The sequence below is a fragment of the Dama dama genome, chromosome 2 (assembly GCF_033118175.1).
Source record: "Dama dama isolate Ldn47 chromosome 2, ASM3311817v1, whole genome shotgun sequence".
Lineage (NCBI taxonomy): Eukaryota > Metazoa > Chordata > Mammalia > Artiodactyla > Cervidae > Dama > Dama dama.
The window spans coordinates 21,565,579-21,588,135 of record NC_083682.1 but is presented as its reverse complement, the minus strand read 5'-3'; the positions used below and the strand labels follow the sequence as shown (position 1 = coordinate 21,588,135).

The 22,557-nt window shown below is 44.2% G+C and overlaps 1 protein-coding gene across 1 annotated transcript; it reads left to right on the top strand.

Moving 5' to 3' along the window:
• The first annotated feature begins 558 nt into the window (after positions 1–558).
• DDX25 (DEAD-box helicase 25) lies at positions 559–22,484 on the top strand. Its single transcript, XM_061167024.1, has 12 exons — positions 559–704; positions 1,334–1,400; positions 1,640–1,684; positions 2,167–2,302; positions 3,680–3,772; positions 3,858–3,960; positions 5,030–5,144; positions 6,538–6,715; positions 17,185–17,422; positions 18,872–19,034; positions 20,967–21,155; positions 22,231–22,484. Exons 1-12 carry the CDS (start codon positions 642–644, stop codon positions 22,290–22,292), a joined length of 1,452 nt encoding a protein of 483 aa, XP_061023007.1. The 5' UTR covers positions 559–641; the 3' UTR covers positions 22,293–22,484.
• Positions 22,485–22,557: the final 73 nt, after the last annotated feature.

The window sequence follows — 22,557 nt, the reverse complement described above, 5'->3', positions numbered from 1 at the left end:
AAACATGACAGGTATCGAGTAACAGGGACAGTAGTTAGACTTTGAATAACTTTACTTCCTCTCTGCATCTTTCCCATTTGTCCAGTGAACCTCACTCCGTCTGACTCCACTTTCCTATGCCATTCACCACTAGCCTTTCTGACATCTTGCAACGTAGCAGCAGAAATTTCGGGGGAAGGCGGACATGCGAGTTTGAAGCGGGGTGCAGGGGTCCTGCCCCACCACCTGGAGAATAGTCTGGGGAGAGGGTGGTGGGGGAGAAGAGGTAGGACTCTCGAATCAGTGCGGAGATTCCTGCCGCTTAGAGTCTCCCACGCGGCTGCTGCCTCAGCAGAGGTCCGCCTAACATTCTAACATTCACCACAGAAGCGCCAGTGCCGGATTTCTAACGCCTGGCGCGCACCTGCGGTCGGGTGAGGACGCTACCGCCCGCCTCCTCCTCCCCGGACCACGCCCCCCGCCCCTGACTCCTCCCACCTCCCCGGAGCTAGGGCGCCTGCGCGCGGCGGGAGGTGGCTCTCCCCCCGCCCCCCACGCCCCGCCCGGCCCCAGGAAAGCCCATTGGCCGCTGCGTGGGGCCGCGTGCTGCCTCGCGCCTGTGACTGTCGCACGTGCTGGGGCCGGAAGCAGGCGTCGCAGCGATGGCGTCGTTACTTTGGGGAGGCGACGCGGGGGCCGCGGAGAGCGAGCGGCTGAACGGCCACGTAACCGCCACCGAGCCGGGGAGGGCCAGCGGGTGGGAGCTAGAACAGCACTCCCGGAGGGCAATGTGCTGGGGAGGGGAAGGGGGAGCCCCGGTAGCGGTTGGAGTCGGGTGTCAGGTGGTAGAGAGGAGCTGTGGCAAGGACTTGGAAGAGGGCCACCGGAAGGGAGACTCCGAGAGGAACAAGACCTTGGGTTGGAAAGGGCAGAATGAAGACGCCTGCCCCGGGAGGGAACGCAGCTGGTGGCCCCAAGTAGACCCCGACTTTCCTATTCTTCCAGTTTGACCTCTGAGCCTCCGCTAGCCTTCATCTTCATCTTAGCTACCGACACGCTTTCCTGTCTGCTTTCCTTTGCTTGTCCTGTGACCCCCAAGGACCGTCCCATTTAGACAGAGGCTTAGGAAGAGAAATTTCACATGCAGGGGCGGCGGAAAGTCTCCTTCCAATCTTAGGGTAATTCATACAGGAGACCACTTCCTCAAAGGAATCCATTTATACATAACACTGCAAGAGAAACAGTATTGGGAGGGGGAATCTTCCCTTTCTTCCTTCCAGTCTGTTAGGGGGCAGCACTGGGCTGCTTGATGGTTTGCTTCCTAATATTGATTGAAATTTGTATCTTTCAATAGTTTTCAAACCTCATCCACTCCCAGAAGAACCTTCTGGGTATCAAGAGTGCTACCATCCCAAACATAGGTGAGTGCTGTTAAAGGAGATTGGGCTCAGTTCCTTGAAAAAGTGTTGTTTTCCTCATATCCCAACTTTAGCTCCCTTAACACTCAGGGCCCTCCACTACCTTCCCAGTCTTTTTACCCTCTTCTCTGCTGCTTGACCCTTTGTGCACACTGTAGAGTCAGCAAGAGAAACTGGGATAATAGGCTAGACGTTTCTGCTTGGCATTTATCTTTACAGTTTTTTTTCTCACATCCTTTTAGATGGTTCTGTTGATAGGATCGAAGAAGATGATGAAGATGATGTAGGTAGGAAATAAATCCATTTGTGGGTATTTACTGGCATTCTGGTTCATGTAATCATGACTTCCCAATGTGAATGAATGATATCTTAAGTGGAAAAGAACCATCTTTGCTTCTGTTTTCTTTATGAATAGTGAATGTCAGAAAAAACACTGACTTCGGAGTGGGGATTACCTCTTTAGAGGAAAATTGAAATAGAATATGTAGGAATGGGTTAAGACTTTTCAGCTGGCAAGGACAAAGTAGGTCTGGTGGCAATGGATGTAGGCTTGCTTGAAGATAGAGTCTGGTGTAGGGCAGAGTCTCAGAAACAAAGAATTCTCAGTGCTGTGTCATTCTTTCTAGAACCTTCTTTTAGAAGAAAAATGACAGCAGGAGCAGTTGCTTGATATACAGTTACTGAATGGAAGGAAGCAACTTGTTAGATGTCATTCGGGAGGCTTGACTTTTCCCCTGCAATATCCCCTTTTTAATCCTTGCTTTTCTAGTGGATTTGGCAGCTAATTCACTGTTAAACAAGTTAATCCGGCAGTCCTTAGTAGAATCGAGTCACCGGGTTGAAGTCTTACAAAAGGATCCCAGCTCTCCACTCTACTCAGTGAAAACATTTGAAGAGCTGCGGCTGTGAGTATTTGTGTTTTAAGTATGGGAAAATGCCAGAAAGTGTAGCACAGAATGAGCTAATCTGCTAATAATAAACCCATCAGATTCTCCTTCATGTTTTAATAATCAGCATTCAACTGAGATGTGGACGTTTTGCCTGGAAATAAAATATTGCTCAAAGAGGAACACGAGGCAATCTGAGTTGTACAATGACTTGAGAACCTTTCTGATGGTAAAATTTTTAACCTTGCTGTGCTATGGAGGATAGCTAAGCCAGACACAGCCACATTGCTACTCTCCATAGCAGAATACAGGGCTTCCCTGATGGCTCAGTGGTAAAGAATCTGCCTGTCAATGCAGGAGACACAGGTTTAATCTCTGGGCTGGGAAGACCCCCTGGAGAAGGACATGGCAACCCTCTCCAGTATTCTTGCCTGGGAAATCCCATGGACAGAGGAGCCTGATGGGCTGCAGTCCAGTCCATGGGGCCGCAAAAGACTTGGACGTGGCTTAGCCACTAAACAGCAATAATGATGCCAGAATACAGATAGCAGGAAATTTAGTGGCCCAAATATCCCTTGAGCTAAGTTACAAAGTTTTACCCCTTAACTTTTTGTCTCAAATGGTATGTAAATAACTTTCTCAAATTGGTTTGTATTTCCTAGGGATTTACCAGTTGGCATTAAGGAAATGTATTTTAACAGGGAGAGTTACTGATGTGGAGAAATCCAAAATCCTGATGCCCTCTTTCTAAATGGGGAGACACCTACCTATGATGAAAAGTTGGCTGCTAGTAATCTACCAGTTCATCTACCAATTAAACAGATCCAAACTGTGCATGTCATTGTAGTGGAAGTATTCCACTCTACCTCACTTTATTCTCTTCTGAACACTGGTCATGAGACCAGCCCGCCCCCCCACTCCCCAGGAAAGAGGTATTTAAAATACCAGCTTAGAAGAATGAGCTAATATTGCATCTTCTTCTCCTAGATAGAAGTGATATGAGTCACCTGAATGAAATTTTGTCTTCTCTGAAAATTGCAGTTAAAACAGAAGTTTGTCATTGATTAAAAATAAATGATAAATATCAGTTTTCTTCTTGTGTGGAAAGCAAAACACTCCTGGAAAATTGTACTTCTCTTAGATGAGTTTTTTCCCTTTTTTTTTCTCTTTGTTCAAGAGAGAGTTCACCTTAAGGTGCTTGGTCTAAGCTAATAACATAACTTATTGCTTTGGTGCTCCAAATGTACAGGCATGATTGTATATGTTTGAGAGTTGAGATTTAGATATATTATTAATACATTTCATACCCAGTTACAAAGTGGCCTAATCATGTTTATATTTCTGAGACTCCTGATGCATCATAGCCTTCAAGTATTTGATTTCTTTTTTTGACAGCAAGGAAGAGTTACTAAAAGGGATCTATGCAATGGGATTTAATAGACCATCCAAAATTCAAGAGATGGCTCTCCCCATGATGCTGGCACATCCGTGAGTTTCCAGGGAAATGGTGTTACAATGTGGTCATTTTTGGCCTCATACTCGGTTGATGCCCAGCGTCTGCTCTTTCCTACAGACCCCAGAACCTCATCGCCCAGAGCCAGTCTGGAACAGGAAAGACAGCTGCCTTTGTCTTGGCAATGCTCAGCAGAGTTAATGCCTTGAACTTGTTTCCACAGGTAAGGAAAGGCTGAGAGAGATGGGAATGCTTGCAGTGCCAGTGGTGTTTTAGTAATGGGCGGTAGTGCTGCCATGATGTGATGATATTTAGAATAGATGTTCTTTCTTAGAATCATAGGATTATAGGCAGCAGTACAGGGTAGTGACTGAGAGCACAGTCTTCAGAGTTCGACTGGTTCCAATACCAGCCTCTCTACTTAGCAGCTGAAAACCTTAGGAGAGTTAGTGAATCTTTTTTTTTTTTTTTTTTTTTTTTTGAGTTAGTGAATCTTTTGGAGTACATTTTCTTGTTAATAAAAGTAACATCTATAAAGGTGTGGATCACAGTTGTCCACTTTGCCCTTGAACCCTGACACCAAGCGCGGTGCTTGCCCTGTAGAAACCACTCTTTAAACATTGGATGAATGGGTATCTGCCTCACAAGATTGTCTTGCAGATTGAGTGAAATAATACACATTTTTAGCACTATGCTCAACATGAAGTGAGCATTCAGTAGTGATGGCTGTAAGGCTGTAGATGACCCAGTCCCTCCTACTTAATACAGAAGGAAACAGCCTTGGAGAGGGAGAGGTCGCCTGTGAGGGCACAGTTGTCAGAGAGTGGCTGAGCCGGGGCTGGAACTGGAGCCACGGGAGACGCAGGTTCAGTCCCTGGGTCGAGAAGATCCCCTGGAGAAGGAAATGGCAATCCACTCCGGGATTTTTGCCTTGGCAGTGCCATGGGCAGAGGAGCCTGGTGGGCTCCAGTCCATGAGGCCAGAAAGAATCCTACCTGACAGAGCACCCCGACATGACGAGCAGACATGAGTTTGGCTGCTTTACACAGTCGCGTTAGTTTCTGCTGTAGAGCAGCGTGAACCAGCCCCACGTGTATATCCATCCCCTCTCATCTGGATTCCTTCCCGTGTAGGTGACCACAGAGCGCTGATTCCCTGAGCTGTGTAGTGGGTTCTCATTAGTTATCTATTTCATACGTAATACCACTATCCCGCCACAAAGTTTCATTGTGTTTCAGAATTGCATAATGGCCCTTATGAACCTTTCTCCTTCCCCCTTATCTTTCTGCCAGTGCCTCTGCTTGGCTCCTACTTATGAACTGGCTCTGCAAACTGGCCGTGTGGTCGAACGGATGGGGAAATTCTGTGTGGATGTTCAAGTGATGTATGCCATTCGAGGGAATCAAAGTATGTACCAGTGAGCCTGTCCTGGCTGAGATACACCTGTATATATTTAAGTCAACTATTTTATTTATTTATTTTTAGCCAACTTTTAGGAGAAGGCAGTGGCAACCCACTGCAGTACTCTTGCCTGGTAAAACCCAATGACGGAGGAGTCTGGTAGGCTTCAGTCCATGGGGTCACAAAGAGTCGGACACAACTGAGTGACTTCCCTTTCACTTTTCACCTTCATTCATTGGAGAAGGAAATGGCAACCCACTCCAGTGTTCTTGACTGGAGAATCTCAGGGACAGAGGAGCCTGGTAGGCTTGCCGCCTATGGAGTTGCACAGAGTTGGACACGACTGAATGACTCAGCAGCAGCCGCCAACTTTTAAATTTCATCTTTTCTTTTGGCTGAGCCCCGTGACATGTGGGATCTTAGTTCTGTGACAGGGATCACACCTGCACTGCCTGCAGTGAAGTCTTAATGACTGGACTGCCAGGGAAGTTACCCTGGCTCATATTTTAGATCCTGACTCCACCAACAATCATGGTATATTAATACCTTCTCTGCTTTCCCACCTCTAAAGTGAGGACGTAATGGCACCTGTATCATAGAGTCATTAACTGGAATTTAATGAAATGATAGAGATGAAGCACGGTGTACACCTCCAGCATGTAATGAAGATCCAGTGCCTGTTAGCTGGTCACTCCCACAGCCAGAACAATGGCTCAGTGCTTTTGCCTGTTCTCTTCTGGGAGGCTCACTTGTTTAGTACAGAACAGCTATTACTGTTTTACTTCTTCATGAAAGTGCTACATGCATATAGTTTAAAAAAAGTCTTTAAAACACAGAAAATTCAAAAGTAAAAGTTGTTCTTTCTCATCTTTCAAAAACCTATTTCCAAAGACAACTATGATTTTGTTATCAAATCTGTGGGCTTTTTTGTTTTTGAGTGTTGACAAAAAATGGGAGCATTTTTTTTCATACTGTTGAAAAATTTAAGAATCTTAAACATCTTTTTGTGTCAGTGTGTATAGCCCCACATCCTCCTTTGGACCAGCTGAATAACATTCCATCATTTTTTTCATGGGACCTCTTGATGGACATTGTGGTGGTTCTCCGTTTGGGGAGGGTCTGTAGGCCTTTCACTGCGGTGCCACTTTCCTGCAGGACCATGGAGGTGTTGCAGGCCAGCTTTTTAAATGACTGTGAGGCAGAATCAGTTACTCAGGACTGTTACCATTACTGTAAACCAAGAAACTCAGGGACTTCTCCTAAAACTCTGTAAAATCAGAAACCACAATGACCTTCAGGGTTTGTCCTTGGGGAACCAATAGGAAATGTGTTGCCTGACTCAGAATTCCAGACAGAGTGGTTTCCAGCTTAGAAGGCCTTCCAACCCTTTTCTCCCTAGTTCCCAGAGGCGCGGACATCACCAAACAGATTGTAATTGGCACTCCTGGGACTGTCCTGGATTGGTGTTTCAAGCGAAAATTAATTGATTTGACTAAGATTCGTGTGTTTGTGCTGGATGAAGCCGATGTGATGATCGACACTCAGGGATTCGCAGACCAAAGCATTCGTATTCAAAGGTAACCTTCACATCCATCCTTTTCATCCTGGATCTTCTGTCCAGATAAGGGATTTCATTTGTCCACTACTCTTCACTGTCTTTACTGCTTATTCCCCACTTCCTTCTCCTTTAAAGCAGATTGGGTTTTCCTGATTTTCAGGAGCTCAGTGAGGCTTTGACCTCCTGTAATTTCCCACTTCATCTTGTAATCTTGGTTTACTCTTGTGCCCTAGGCTCACAGATGGAATCCATGTAGTGGGTCTGCACCAAATTTTGCCAATAATCTTATAATTGAGCAAAATTCTAAAGAGAATTTATTAAAACCCCATAGTGCTATTGTAAAGACGCAGTAGCCTGGGGTTATCAGCCTAGTGGTCTAGTCCTGACCTTGCCTGTAAGTTGTTAAGTAAATCTTGTCATTTTGCTAGGCCTCTCTCCCAGGATCACCATGGGGCTTAAAATTTCAGATTATCAGGCCTAACCTGAACCTTATGGAATCAGAATTTCTGAAGTGGGACTCTCTATATCACTTATTTTTAAAGTATTTACAGTGATGGTGGTTTAGTCACTAAGTCGTGTCCGACTTTTGCGACCCCGTGGACTGTAGCCCACCGGGCTCCTCTGTCCATGAGATTTGCCAGGCAAGAATACTGGAATGGGTTGTCATTTCCTTCTCCAGGGGATCTTCCTGACCCGGGAATCAAACCTGGGTCTTCTGCAATGCAGGCAGATTCTTTCCCAACTGAGCTACAAGGGACTGTATTAAAATCAAATAGGATATTGAAAGACTAATAATGAAAACCAGTAATCCCCCGGCCCCAAACCCTAGAGAACACTGTCCATTTTGGCATTAACTGTCATATCTTTAAATGGCAAGCTCGCATTGCTGCTTCTCATTGTATATTGTCTCTTCCGAGGTGGCTCAGTGGTAAGAATCTGCCAGTGTAAGAGACTCGGATTGAACCCTGGGTTGGGAAAATCCCCTGGAGAAGGAAATGGCAACCCACTCCAGTATTCTTGCCTGGGAAATGCTATGGACAGAGAAGCCTGGCGGGCTACAGTTCATGGAGTTGCAAAGAGTGGGACGTGACTGAGCAGCTAAACAACAGTAGACTTCCCATCAGAGAGAGTGGGCATTTAGTCCTTCTATACCACCCCCACGCTCACTTTCCTGTCCCCTCCATGGCCTCTCGGTGGTTTGTCATAAGAGTTTGGTTACATTAATGGTCAGTATTAATATTATTATCACAACACAAGTATTGTTAACTGTGGAGCATTGAGTTATTATAATGTGGATCATTGAATTATTATATATGTGGGTTTGATGTTGTTGTTTTGGCTGCACTGGGTCTTTATTGAATTTCATGGACTTTCTCTAGTTGCACTACATCTGCCCCAGGGCTTGCAGGCTCAGTAGTTGTTGCTTGTGGGTATGTGGGATCTTAGTTCCCTGACCAGGGATCGATCCGTTGTCTCTCACATTGCAAGGCAGATTCTTAACCACTGGACCACAAGGGAGTCTCTAATTATGTTTTTTTGTGTGTAACTTTTCCCCCTGAAGTTGCCTTTTTCCTTTTTTGGCTACTATGGTTATGTAGGAATCTTCAGTTTTTTCCCTACCTATTTCATCAGAGGTGTCATATGTCAGTGATATCTCTAGATAGTCAATTCCATCTTACAACTCCATTGGTTTCTTTTTTCCCAGACGCTCTCCCACACACACTGCCTCTGGTTCTGGCCTGGACTGGCTGCACTCCTGCAGCCAAGGTCATGTCACAGTCCCCCCGGCCTCGTTTACAGCTGTGAGTCTCCCGTCCTGTGGTCCTTTTGCTTGGTTTACTGAATGTGCTGGGACATACAGTCCAGTGACTTCCTGCAAAAGGAGGTGGAGGAAGTCCATTTTCTAGCCCCTGCATGTCTGAAAATGTTTTTATTGTGCCTGTAAATTTCTCTCTGAGTTGACTTTTCCTGGATGTGGAGTCTTATCCTAGAAAGCTTTCTCCCTATAAATTCAGAAACAGTGTTGAAAACAGAAAACCGGTTGGGTTTTTTTTATTGTTTGTTTTTTGTTTTTTTTTTACTATAGTTAATACTCTGTTTCTAGTATTGCTACTGGAAAGTTTAATGTCATCCTTATCCCCAGACTTTTGTTCTTTCTTCTCTAGAAGATTTTGGAATCTTTTTATCCACAGTATAATGAGACTTCTCGGTTGGTTCATATTTTTTTTTTCTTCATTGTTCAACACACATAGCATGTGCTTTTGATTTCCAGAATTTGTGTCGACCAGATCTGGGGAAATTTCTTATGTTACTTCTTTCCCTACAGTGATCAACTTTTTAGGAAGCCAACCCTGTCACGGCAGGGAAATACACACACACACACACACACACATATATATCATGTATATATAATAATATAATACAGGAGAACTAATCATGCACATGTGTCATTACTTTACATAAAAATATGTAAAATATATGTTTATTTGAAATTATATATCATTGTCTACTTTTCTGTTTAAACAAAACAAACAGTTGAACTAAACTGTGGCAATTGGTAGTAATTCATAGGAGAATTAGTTAAATATGCATGAGAAAAATACAGTAATGTTTGATCTCTGATACAGCAATATAATCTTATAAAACATGATTGGATGCTTCAATTTTGGAGGCTGTGCTGCTGTATATATTTTTTTCTTTTTGACTCCACCACACAGCTTGTGGGAGTTTAGTTCCCTCACCGGGAATCAATCCTGGCCCTTGGCAGTGAGACCACAGAGTCCTACCCACTGGACCGCCAGGGAAGTCCCTACTGTATATTCTTAAAATACAGAATTACAGAACTTTTTGTGAAGAGACTGTAAATCCATTAGAACTCATTACACCTACTACCTGTATTTAATGACAGAAATAGTAATGACACTTCGCTTTGTGTCTGACAGTGCTGTAGGATGTTTCTCTTTTCCAGTGTCCTTGGGACTCCTTGCAGCCTTCTCTCCTTGTATGTGGCAGTAAAACAGAATATAGTCAAATGTAAAATTCACTTTGATTTGCAGCTCTGCCATCAGTAAGCCCACACTGATTCTTTTTTTAAAAACTTTTGGAGTGTAGTACACATGCACAGTTCCTCTACGACGTGTGTTGCTCTCTGCTGTAGAGCATAGTGAATCAGTTATACACAGGGCCACTCTCCTTTAGATTCTTTTTCAATATATGTCATTACAGAGTTTTGAGAAGGAAGGTTTATATGTCCCTCGTAGCTCAGTCAGTAAAGAGGCTGCCTGCAGCGCAGGAGACCCGGGTTTGATCCCTGGGTCAGGAAGATCCCCGGGAGAAGGAACTGGTAAGCCACTCCAGTATTCTTGCCTGGAGAATCCCATGGACTGAGGAGCCGGGCAGGATACAGTCCATGGGGTTGCAAGAGTCAGACACGACTTCGTGACTACACCAAAACCATGTGTTATTAACAATCGCAAGAGGGTCCTGGGTGTGAAACACGAAATGACTAGGTGGTGAGGGAAGAGCTCTGGAGATGGCGCCATTGAGAGAAAGAAGGACGAATGTTTGTTCAGTGTGGAATAGTGGTTGGGAAGGATATGCAAAGATCCAAAGGCAAGTTAAAAGGGTATGTTTATTCAAGGAAATCAAGGAAGAAGAGGGCTGCAGATTAATGAGATGAGAAACCAGGGAGACTGACTTCCTTTAGTTGCTGTGGGAAGAACAGTTTAGAGAAGTGAGAACGCTGATTAGGAGGTGCATGGGTGTAGTGTTTAGTATTAGAGTTTCAGTAGTAAAGACAGAAAAATGGAAGCATCTGCGATACACTTTGAGTGAAAATGTACTGACCTGCTAGGAGGGAGAGAGGACTGAATATCAGAGACTCCCAAGTACTTGCTATATGCCACTGGGTAGAGTATCACTACTCACTGAGGAATCCTCGACGTGTGGCATGAAAAGGGGAGATGATTCAACTCACACATACTACATCTGAGAGTTAAGTGAGCCATTCGTGAAAAGATGGCAAAAGGGCAGTAAATATGTGACTGTGTAGCTCAGGAGATAAGGCTGAGAAGTCACATTTGAGCAGGGGGAGGGATGCATGTGGAAGATGACATGGTTTTTTGTGTCAGTCTGACTAGGCTAACCAGTGTGCAGCTAGCTGGTAAAATGTTACTTCAGGGTGCATTTGAGAGGAGGATGTTTTCAGAAAAGCTTAGCATTTGAGTCAGTAAACTGGGTAAAGAAGATCACTTTCACCAATGAGGGTGGGCATCATCTAATCCACTGAAGAGAACAGAAATGTGGAAGAAGGGCAGATGTGCTCTCTGCTTGAGCCAGGACAGGCACCCAGAATCCTGGTTCTCAGGCCTTTGGACTCAGAGTGAACTTTACCAGACTTTCCTGGTCCTCCCGCTTGCAGACAATGGACCCTGGGACCTCTGGGTGTCCATAATCACATTAACCAATTCAATCAATCATTCAATCAATCAGTCAATCATCAATCCTACTGAATCTGTATCTCTAATACAAATTTTGGTACTGAGAATGGTTCTGCTTAGTCGCTCAGTCGTGTCCCACTCTTTGTGATCCCATGGACTGCAGTCTTCCAGGTTCCTCTGTGCGTGGAGATTCTCCAGGCAAGAATACTAGAGAGGGTTGTCATGCCCTCCTCGAGGGGATATTTCCATTCCAGGAATCAAACCCAGGTCTCCCACACTGCAGGCAGATTCTTTACCAGCTGAGCTACCAGGGAAGCCCGAGAATGGTTTTAGAGGAAGAGCATTTTAAAGATGACTTTTCTGAATCAGTTCTGATGCTTCTGAATTGGCTCTCTAATTTGGTTAGATTTAAAGATACTAATGACTATTTCTAGTAGTATAGATAGCAGTGATAGTCCATGCCAAGAACTGGAAATAGAGATAAGCAGTGTATCTCCACTCAATACTCCTAATCAGCCACTTTCAAGAAACAAGAATCAGATGACTGTGTCTTTATACTTTGAAACTTTTATGTGGAGATCTAACAATTAAGATTACCTAGTTACTGCCCGTGTCAGACAATGTGGTACAAGGATGACTTTGGGGATTTGAAATTTCCAGCTCAAGGACCACATAAATGACTGGAAGCTTCTACGTGTGCCATGCAGACCTTTAGCTCCTCCTGGAGCTAAGGGCTGAAATTGCTGAAAACCAAACACAGAACCTCATACTGTGTATCTACAATTAGAAAAGAATAGGACACTATAAGATGGGATGATAATGTAGGGATGCGGAGCCTCTACATTCTGGAGTCTCCTTTGCTGGTGGAAGAGTCTTCCCATCCCCATAATAATTTAATTTGACCATACTTAATTTCATTATACACATAGCTTTGATAGTTGCGGTAAATAATACCAAATATGAGACATGTATGCCTATACTGCCCTTAAAGAGCTGAATTTTCTTGGGCGGATAAGAAATACATACTTGGAAAAGTAATAAGAATAAAAAGCGTGGTATGAGTACCAGGGCTTAGGATGTAAATAAGAATGATTGGGAATAACATACTTGAGTTGGCCCTTTAAATAGATTTAAAATGAAACGATTTGAGAACTGAAAGCAATTAAGATAATAGCTAATGTAATTCCATTTAATAACTGAGAAAACAAACACAGAGAAACTGACTTGTCCCAATTATGATAGCAACTTACTGGGAACAGAACTCTGGTCTCCTGATTGCTGACTTCGCTGTTTGCTTTGCAACCACTGCCTTTGTGACTGCTGAAAAAAGGAGAGAAAGAGAGGTGAGCAAAGAAGGCCCTATATAAGCACTAGGAGAAATGTACATCCTTGGCATACATACATATGGATGATGATATCATCCATATCATCAGCATCCTTCACTGCTGATATGTGAATGCTCAGTAAGCAGACTGGTGAAGGGCTCCTATTATGAAGTATCAAAAAGTAAGACTGGAATGGAATGAGCACCTTGGGTTGAAAAGATAAGATTAAACCAAACAGAATATTAACAGTCTCAGTCTAGGTATTTTAGATGTTAAATAAGAAATAAAAGTAAGTGCTATATGAATTTCAAAATGGGTCAGATTCCAAAGGCTGAAAGTAATCAGGGCTGGCTTAGTGGAAGGGATAAATTGGAGATGAACATTCAAGAGGTATAGGATTTGAGAGAAGAGGATAATTTGGATAAGGTAAGGAAATCCTAGGACCTGGAAAATCAGGCTGAAAAGGCATGATGGCTCAAAATGATGCAGAGTAAGGAAATCTAAAGTTAAACAAACCAAGTAGCTTTGAGGAGAGTGAAGACACAAGACTAACTAGAATGGGAAGCTTGAGTAGAGGGTACCTGGGAAATCAGGCTGAAACGGCATGATGGCTCAAGATAGTACAAAGTCCCAAGAAGGCTGACTGTACTCTGACAGAGACCACTGCAGGTGCTTAAGCAGAATAACTTGGTTAACGTTTTAGACTCATATGGCAATGACATACAGGATGGACTGAGCCAAGAGAATAAAAGGGAAGGCCAAGAGCTATTTTTCTAATAAGAATAATAAGGAATTTTATAGACTAAAGAATACTATACAATATTTATAATACAGTGAGCTATTGTTGCATAGACACTATGCTAGCTTTTCTCATTTAATTGTCACAAAAACCAAATGAAGGAAGTCAAATTATCATCTCCCTCTCCATCTACTGTGCTATACAGTAGGTCCTTAGTAGTTATCTGTTCTATACACACACACACACACACATATATATGTATATATATATGAGAAGCCCACAGTGATTTTTGGTATCAGTCCAGTGAGATATCCTCTGAACAAAAGTTCCAAGCATAGAATAATAGGACCTAGTAGCAGTGATTTTTAGACCTATAAGAATTTCCAGCTCCCTCGGAATGTTCTTCTACTGCATCCGCACACTTGTTTTGGTAGACCAACTGTTTGTCATTCAGATCCTTTGCATCCCATAGATCCGATCTGGGTCATCTATGCCTAAAATGTCCATCATTTTCAAACACCCCAAAGTCTGTTAGATCTCATCATACGTGAAACCTCTCCTGCTCAGGAAAAAAGATTATAAACCACAGAAGTGACTTAGACTTGTGAAATTCAAAGATGGATTCCTTACAAATTTAGTAAAGAAATGAGAAAGTCCTCAACTTGGCTGGACTTCGGAAGCATTTTATTTCTATAAAAGGAAAAATAAGTCATTTTTTGCTGCAGGTTTTTTTTTTCCTTTTGAACTATTTATTTTGTTTGCAGTATAGCCAGTGAACAATATTGTGATAGTTTCAGGCGAACAGCCAAGGGACTCAGTTCAGTGCAGTCGCTCAATCGTGTATGACTCTTTGTGACCCCACGTACTGCAGCATGCCAGGCTTCGTGCCTATCACCAACTTCCAGAGCTTACTCAGACTCATGGCTATAGAGGCGGTGATGCCATCCAACCATCTCATCCTCTGTCATCCCCTTCTCCTGCCTTCAGTCTTTCGCAGCATCAGAGTCTTTTCCAATGAGTCAACTCTTCGCATCAGGTGGCCAAAGTATTGGAGTTTCAGCTTCAGCATCAGTCCTTCCAAGGAACACCCAGGACTGATCTCCTTTAGGATGGACTGGTTGGATCTCCTTGCAGTCCAAGGAACTCTCAAAAGTCTTCTCCAACACCACAGTTCAAAAGCAGCAATTCTTCAGCACTCAACTTTCTTTATGGTCCAACTCTCACATCCATACTTGACTCCTGGAAAAACCGTAGCTTTGACTAGACAGACCTTTGTTGGCAAAGTAATGTCTTTGCTTTTTAATATACAGGTATTCATTCTCCAAACCTCCCTCCCATCCAGGCTGCTACATAACATTGAGCAGAGTTCCATGTGCTGTACAGTAGGTCCTTGTTAGTTCCCCATTTTAAATATTTGCTGTGAGTTTTGTTGCAGCCTTTACAGAACACCAGACAACTTGGGTGCAGTCAGTATACGACATCTTCATTGTGACTTCACTTTCATTTTTCACTTTCACGCGTTGGAGAAGGAAATGGCAACCCACTCCAGTGTTCTTCCCTGGAAAATCCCAGGGACGGAGGAGCCTGGTGGACTGCGATCTATGGGGTTGCACAGAGTCAGACACGACTGAAGTGACTTAGCAGCAGCAGCAGCATTGGTCATCAGACTGTTTTGGAGATACAGTGTGTTAATTGTGTTTTACTATAATCTCTTTCTCATCCTTAATTTATTTCTAAATTAGAGATGGACATTGTTTTTGTCTCAAGCTTTGAAAATAGACTAACATTTTAAATCCTTTCACTGGCCAGCTACAATGGCTGGCATCTTGTAGACACATGCCCAAGGGAGCACGCTGCTTCCATTTCTTCACAGAAAGAAATCTTATTAAAATAAAAGAGAAATCTTATAAGGCTTCTGCAAGTTTGACCTAACAAAGAGCCCCAAAACTTTGGTAGTGAACAGCTCAGTATCACAGGGAAGCAAATTGTATGCCTTTTTAGTAGTGTTGTGTACAAAGGCTGCAGACGTTTAGCTGGTAAGAGCTGTTCGTGTTCTTTGGTAAGGAGTTCACAGGTTGAATGGAATCTGCCAGAATTTATATTTGCTCTGTCTGCTGCCCCTGCCGGGGGTTGAACAGAGGCTGGTTTGTGTTTGGATACAATGTCTAGCAACCTTTTGTTTTATATTTTCTGTTTTGTATAAAAACTTCATAGAAGTCAAGATGTTTTTAAGACTCCAGTTTTTAGTTTTTCCTTCCTTTTGTTTAAAATAAATTAAACCACAGCACTGTCCAAAAGAAATACAATGCAAGCCACATGTGTAATTTAAAATTTTCTAATAGCCGCATTAAAAAAATAAACAGGTGAAATTCATGTTATGAAAAAAATCATTTAATTTGACATATCAAAATGAGTGTCTTAACAAGTAACCAATGTTTTATCAGTATAAAAATTATTAATGAAATAGTTTGCATTTTTTTGCATACTAAGTCTTCAAAATCCAATGTGTTCTACAGAACAACCCATGTTTCTTTCCCTTAGGTAATTTGTATAAATTTACTTTTTGGAAGGAAATGGCCCCGGCCTTGGGGTACCAGTCCTGGGGCCGTCTTTTCAGATGAAAGATTGTAGTAGAACAGATGGCCAATGCAGATTCTCCTCCAGTCTCTTCTCAGTCCCCTACCCCCTGCCAGTCCTTCCTCTGAATTCTCTGGTCTCACAGGTCTTAGACCTCCCAGGGTTCTGAGACATCCACTGCCTTCCCATCAGCATTTCCCTCTGTAGTACACGTATCTTAGCTTCACCCACCTTCTCCATTGTCATGCGTTTCCATCTTGCAAAAATATATTGAAATGTCTCTTCCACCCATTTGTCTTCTTGGATTGTTCACGTTTTGTGAGTTCATATCTTCATCCCTTTATAATCACAAGAGTGTGATGTGGGGCACTGAGAACGTAACACGTGGAGTCAGTTTCCCACAGTCAACCCGAAATCAGTCCAGTTGTGTGAAAAGCTCCTGGGGATTCAGGTCCCAGGCTTGAAATAATGTTTGGGGCTGAGCTGTATGAACTCTCCTGTTTGCTTTTAGCACGAAGGACTTTTCCTCTTAAGTGCTCTGTTGTCTTCTCAAAGGCAGTGATTTCTCTCTGGTCTCTCTTCTGTTTTTTTGAAAACTAACTTTTTAATTGATGTTTAACATATGTACAGAGAAATATCCAAATCGTACGTGTACACTGAATGAATTAACACAGAGAGGCTATGCTCATGGGACAGTGGATCCAATCAAGACTGAGATCTTTCTCAGTTGTGCTCCAGAAAGTGCCCTGCAAGCCCTCTCCTGTCACCAGCCCTCTCTCCTCCTCAGACTTAGTTCTGTCCTAACTGCTGACTCTGTGGGTTCATCTTCACTATTTTTGAACTGGGGTATCAATTGTCCTATGTTCAGTGTGGGTTTAGTTTGCATTTTCCATGCAGCAGCATCTTCCCCTTCTGCACCCCTTTTATTTATGTCCAGGTCTTCCCATTCCACATAGACTTCACGTGACTGTTCTTCCCCGCTCAGCAGATAGAACATCTGCCGTTGGGTGATGAGCCTCTGTGGCCTTAATCTGCATGGAGCTCGTGTGAGATGATTGCCATAAACGGCCCCTGGACTGACACCCTAGGCTCCATAAGCCATCTCTCCTAAGGAGAAGACAGGCTTGAAAACCCCCAAGCCCTCCAGATCTCTTAGCTTACCTTCACTCTGGAGCCCCATATGCAGTTTATGCATTTCCCCAAACCCTGGGTGAGAAGGAGGGGCTGACACGTGGCACTCCGCAGCAGGTGTGGTTTTTGTGTCCACAACGCCCTTCACAGTGACCCTGGAGCAGGAGCAGGGACGTGGGGGGCAGCTGATGACCGTGGGCGTCCGGTGCTGGAAGCTGCCCCCTGGAGTGGGACAGGCCTGGCAGTTGATGATGCCCTTTTCCCTTCTCTCTCCCAGAGCTTTACCCTCCGAGTGCCAGATGCTCTTGTTTTCAGCGACCTTTGAAGACTCTGTGTGGCAGTTTGCTGAGCGAATCATTCCTGACCCCAATGTTATCAAGTTACGAAAAGAGGAGCTGACCCTGAACAACATCCGACAGTACTACGTGTTGTGTGAGAACAGGAAAGACAAGTACCAGGCTCTCTGCAACATTTATGGCGGCATCACCATAGGCCAGGCCATCATCTTCTGCCAGGTAACTCCACTGGGACTCGCCTTCCTCCTGCCCAGACTTCCGAGCAGATGGGGGCAGGGGACAGTCAGGTGACTGAGAGCCAGGGAGCCGGGCCCTGTGCTCCACACTGTTTATTCATGATGTCGTTCAATTTTCAGAGCAACTTTGAATAGAGATTACTTGTATTTTATGGGTGACACTGAAGTAATGGAATAGGACTTCAATATGACATAAAACAGAGGTCCTCCTCCTTTTATGTTTATTTAAAAACTTTTTTCTTTTTTGGCTATGCCATGCAACTTGTAGGATCTCAGTTCCCGGACCAGGGATTGAACCTGGGCCATGGCATTGAAAGCCCAGAATCCTAACCACTGGAATTAAGATTAGGGCCTCCAGGGAACTCCCCAGGCATCCTTCTTTTAGAGGGACTGCTTCTAACATGTCCCCATTCAGGTCGATGTTTACTGTGGTATTTTCACAGATACCCTTTATCAGGTTAAGAATGTTCTCTTCGTTTCCAAACTTACTATGAGCAAGGCAGCCACTCAGTTACTCACAGTTGATAGCCCCTTATTTTTCTTTTCATATTTACTTTTTCTCTCTGACGTTGTTCATGTTCCTGTTCTTGATTGTATTTTTTCACCACTACATGAACACTGTCAGCTCCATGAGAGCAAAGTCTGTTCCACATACCTCCACGCCCCGATCCTGGAAGAGCCCCGCCCAGCAGTGACTGGCCTTGGAAACACACCTGTAAAGGAAAGTGCAGCCCTGCCACAGACTGGCCATGTAACCCTGGGCAGATCACTTAATGGTTTTACGTTTTAGGTTAATTTTTCAGTTTTTTCAAATGAGCTTAGACACCTACTTGATCAGATCATTATGAAAGCAGATGAGCGTGATGTAAGTAAAGGCTTTTGCAAGGTGCCTGGCACACACAACAACTTAATCATCACTGTTGTCATTCAGTCACTGAGTCGCATCTGAGTCTTTGCAGACCCATGGACTGTAGCCTGCCAGGCTCATTTATCCATGAAATTTCTCAGGCAAGAATAGTGGAATGGATTGCCATTTCTTTCTCCAGGGGTCTTCCTGACCAAGGCATCAAACCCACATCTCCTGCTCTCTTGCACTGACAGGTGGATCCTTTACCACTGAGCCCGTCATCATTGTTAGGTTACCTCATTTTATCATCTGACCACCACAAGAGGTGGACAGAGCATTTTATTCTCTGTTTCAGGGCTGAGAAGCAGAGCTCTGACAAGTTGAGAGGGTGTGCCCCTTAGAGGCCCGGGGGCAGGAGAACTCCCTGCCACATTCACAGGTCTCTCTAGGCCTAAAAGGAAGGGGGAGCAAAACCCCTCTGCAACCCCCATGCCCCCAGCTCCCATGCCCTGCAGACGTGAGCGCTGCACACACAGTGAGGCTGCTTCAACTTGGGTGTGGTGCTGGGCTTTGATTTTCCTGCAGACTCGTCGAAATGCCAAATGGTTGACTGTGGAGATGATGCAAGATGGCCACCAGGTGTCTCTGCTGAGTGGAGAGCTAACTGTGGATCAGCGAGCTTCCATCATCCAGAGGTTTCGGGAGGGGAAGGAGAAAGTCCTTATAACCACCAACGTCTGCGCTCGAGGTGTGTATGTGTGTATTTAAAGTCAAGTTTATTGAGGTTATCATTTACATGTGATAAAATTCACTCTTTTTAAGGATGTGGTTCAGTGAGTTTTGACAAACATATGTAGTCATGTACCCATCTCTATAATCAAAATGCAGAACAACTCCATCTCCCCTCAAAATTTCTCTGTGCTCATTTGCAATCAGTCTCTGAAATTAATGGCCCCTTACCACTGCTGAACCAGATCTCTGCCTCTGTATTTTTGTCTCTTCCAGAATGCCATGTAAGTTAAATCACTCATTTGGTAGCCTCTATGTCTGATTTATTTCTCTTGACATCATACTTTGGAATTCATCAGTGTTGTTACATGTATCAGTAGGTCATTCCTTTTCATTGCTGAGTAGTATTCCATTGAATGGGTGTACCGATTCACCCGTTGATGGACATTTGGATTGCTTACAGCTCAGGGCTGTTTTGACTGAAACTGTGATAAACATTCGTGTATAGGGCTCATGCAGACGTACATTTTCTTTTCTCTTGGGTAAATACCTAGGAGTAAGATTTCTCAGTCATAGGTCAGTGTATATTTAGCTTTAGAGGCAACTGCAGAACTGTTTTCCAGAATAGCCATGGCATTTTGCATTTCTACCAGCAGTATAGGAGGGTTCTAGTTGTTCTCCATCCCTGTCATAAGTGGTTTTGACACTTTTTCATCTTAACTTTTCCAGGAGATGTATGTGATGTCTTGTGTTTCTTACTTGTGTTCCCTAATGGCTAATGATGTTGGTCATCTCTCAGGTGTTTTTAATTTTAAAACTATTGACTGCTGGGGAAAAAAACCTTTGTTTTTTTTTTTTTTTTTTTTTTCAAGCAAAGGGTCTTCCTACTTTCCGCACTTCCCCATTGTATCCTTGCCTATACCACACACTCAAACCCTGTTTCCTAGTTTATTACTGGTTCACCCGACAGCTGAAGACCTGCCGTGAGGGCTGAGCCTGGCATTTTGGAGGAATAGCCTGAAAAGGGGCCTTCCCTTCGGGAGCACCACCTCCTGACCCTGTAGACCGGCGCTGTCCAACAGAAGTGCTGGCACTGGTAGAAATCTCCTATTCTCTGCCGCCCAAGCCACAGATAGTAGCTTTTGAGCACTGGGAGTGTGGCTAGTGTGGCTGAGGAACTGGATCTTTATTGTGAATTAATTTAAATAGCCTTGTGAAGCTAATGGTTACCATACTATACAGCACATCTGCAGAACCCCAGAGGAAAGGGGGCCCAGATAGCTCCAGAGTCAAAGCACAGTGCAGGGAGGCCAAGGATCACGAGCCAGACAGCTTGTTAGGGCTGGGCGTGGAGGTCCCAGGCGAGCCCAGCAGTCTTCCTGGAAACATTAGGTGTGAGAGGTATGGATGGAAGGAGAGAACCCTTGGAAGTCTTGAGTTGTTTGTACTTTATCCTGTACGGTTTGGGCAGCCAAGTTCTAAACACAAGTGCTCTGGGCATTGCTGTGGCAACCATGGTGAGGATTGGAGGAGTAGGATATGAGGGACTGGGGAGCCAGTCCAGAAATTATTGTAACAGTTGAGGCCATGGATAAAATTGATGAGAACAGTGGCTGTGGAATGGGGCGGAGCTGGGGCCCTGATGGGGAAGAGAACCTGCAGGGACGTAGCACAGCGGGAGCAGAGAGAGGGGGCTCTTTGGCTCGGTGAGAGCCCCCACCCCCCGCCACACACACACACACACACACACACACACACACACTTTGTACATAGTTACACCTCTGTAGAGTTCACTTCTACTGACACTCTTAACCTAGCATCGTAGACATACATACTTACAAACAAATATATGTCAAAGCAGACTTGATTCTAGACTGTCTGTGAAATGAGAATCCTCTCAGCAAATGTGGTTTTTGGATAGCTGGGTCCTCAGGTGTCCTTCCTCTCCCAGGGATTGATGTGAAGCAGATCACGATTGTCGTGAACTTTGACCTCCCTGTGAACCAAGCAGAGGAGCCAGACTACGAGACCTACCTCCACCGCATCGGGCGCACAGGCCGCTTCGGGAAAAAAGGCCTTGCCTTCAACATGATCGAGGTGGATAAGCTGCCTCTACTGAAGAAGATCCAGGACCACTTCAGTGAGTGGCACCCTCACAGTCAGAGCTGTGGACCTGCCCACCCTGACAGCAACCGTGTGTCGTCAATGGGCCTCAGGCTCGGGGTTCATGATACAACAGGATGGGGTGGGAACCAGACAGTAGGAGGTGTCCACTTCTCAGTGTCAGAGTTCCTAACCTGAGACAGGTAGAGAAAGACCTGAAAACCAAGTGGAATTAATATGAGCTCAGATTTCTATTTTATTGCTCGTTCTGGGATCTGAAGCAGATTTCACATCCATAAAGAATCGCCGTAAGTAATGAGATCCTGTAAGATTATATTGTGTCCCCAGCTTCCTTTTTTGTCTACATTTTCCTCTTCCCTGTTGTCCCAGTGACCAACTTGGGCAATCCTAAATCCTGAGTCTTGCTGCTTTCTTCCAGCCCTTCTTCCCCTCATCTAAACAAGACAGGCTCTGATAACCTGCTGGGAAGATGGCTGGGGAGCAGGCAAAGAGGAACCCTCACAGGACTCCAAACATTATCTTTCACCTTTAGGACAGTGGTACTTATCCTCTGTGGGAAGCAAAGTATACTGTCCCTGGGGGAGTGCACATAGGCACAGATGTGGAATTTGAAATATAATTTTAAAAGGTTTGCTTACTAACCCGTCAAGGGAAGTTGGTTAAGCGCTCCTGTGTTAGAATAACAGAGCAGGGATGGGTGTGGAGAAAGACCCATTGAGATTGCCATTGCTGTGGTGATCAATGCTCCCTGTTGCCATCCAGCAACGTCTCGCCCATGCATGTACACACCCACTTCACTCCCCATGACCTCGGCCAGGCCCCTTCCCGGGCTCCCCTCACTGAACTCTGGCCTTTTTTTCTGCCCCAAGGTATATAGACATGTATGTTCTCTTGTCTGGTGCATTTGATGCTGTTGTGGTTGGTGTGAATTGGTTATTTGGAAACCTGCCCGTCCTCACCTAATCTAGAAAATGTCCCTGTCTTGAGGATTTCGATATGAGGTCTCACTATCTTCAGAAATGTAGTTGAATGGAGTGAAATTTCATTTGGGCCCTGGGATAAGACTGTTCCATTCTCTTTTGCTCTTTTAGACAGCAGTATTAAGCAACTCGACCCTGAAGACATGGATGAAATTGAAAAGATCGAATATTGAAGAAATAACTTTATCATTTAGCTGTATTTTGGTTTATGTGAGAATGTAGGTTTTGAAGGTAATTTTTTATGTTGAGCCTTTTTCAACATGAAGCTGTTACATGTGGCAAAATAAATGTCATGGTAACCTTGGTTTTAAGACCTGAGGTTTTTTTGAACCAAATTGATGTGATGCAGTTGATTCTTTTGAATAAAAAAGTGAGATAATTTCTTACTCCAGTCTCTTCACAGATAAACATCTTTGCGGGGCTGCTGGGATGTTGTGG

Coding starts and splice junctions, on each gene's coding strand:
- DDX25 (XM_061167024.1), top strand. CDS start 642: ATGGCGTCGTTACTTTGGGGAGGCGACGCGGGGGCCGCGGAGAGCGAG. Junction 17,423..18,871: donor AGGCCATCATCTTCTGCCAG/GTAACTCCACTG, acceptor ATTTTCCTGCAG/ACTCGTCGAAATGCCAAATG. Junction 21,156..22,230: donor GAAGATCCAGGACCACTTCA/GTGAGTGGCACC, acceptor TTGCTCTTTTAG/ACAGCAGTATTAAGCAACTC.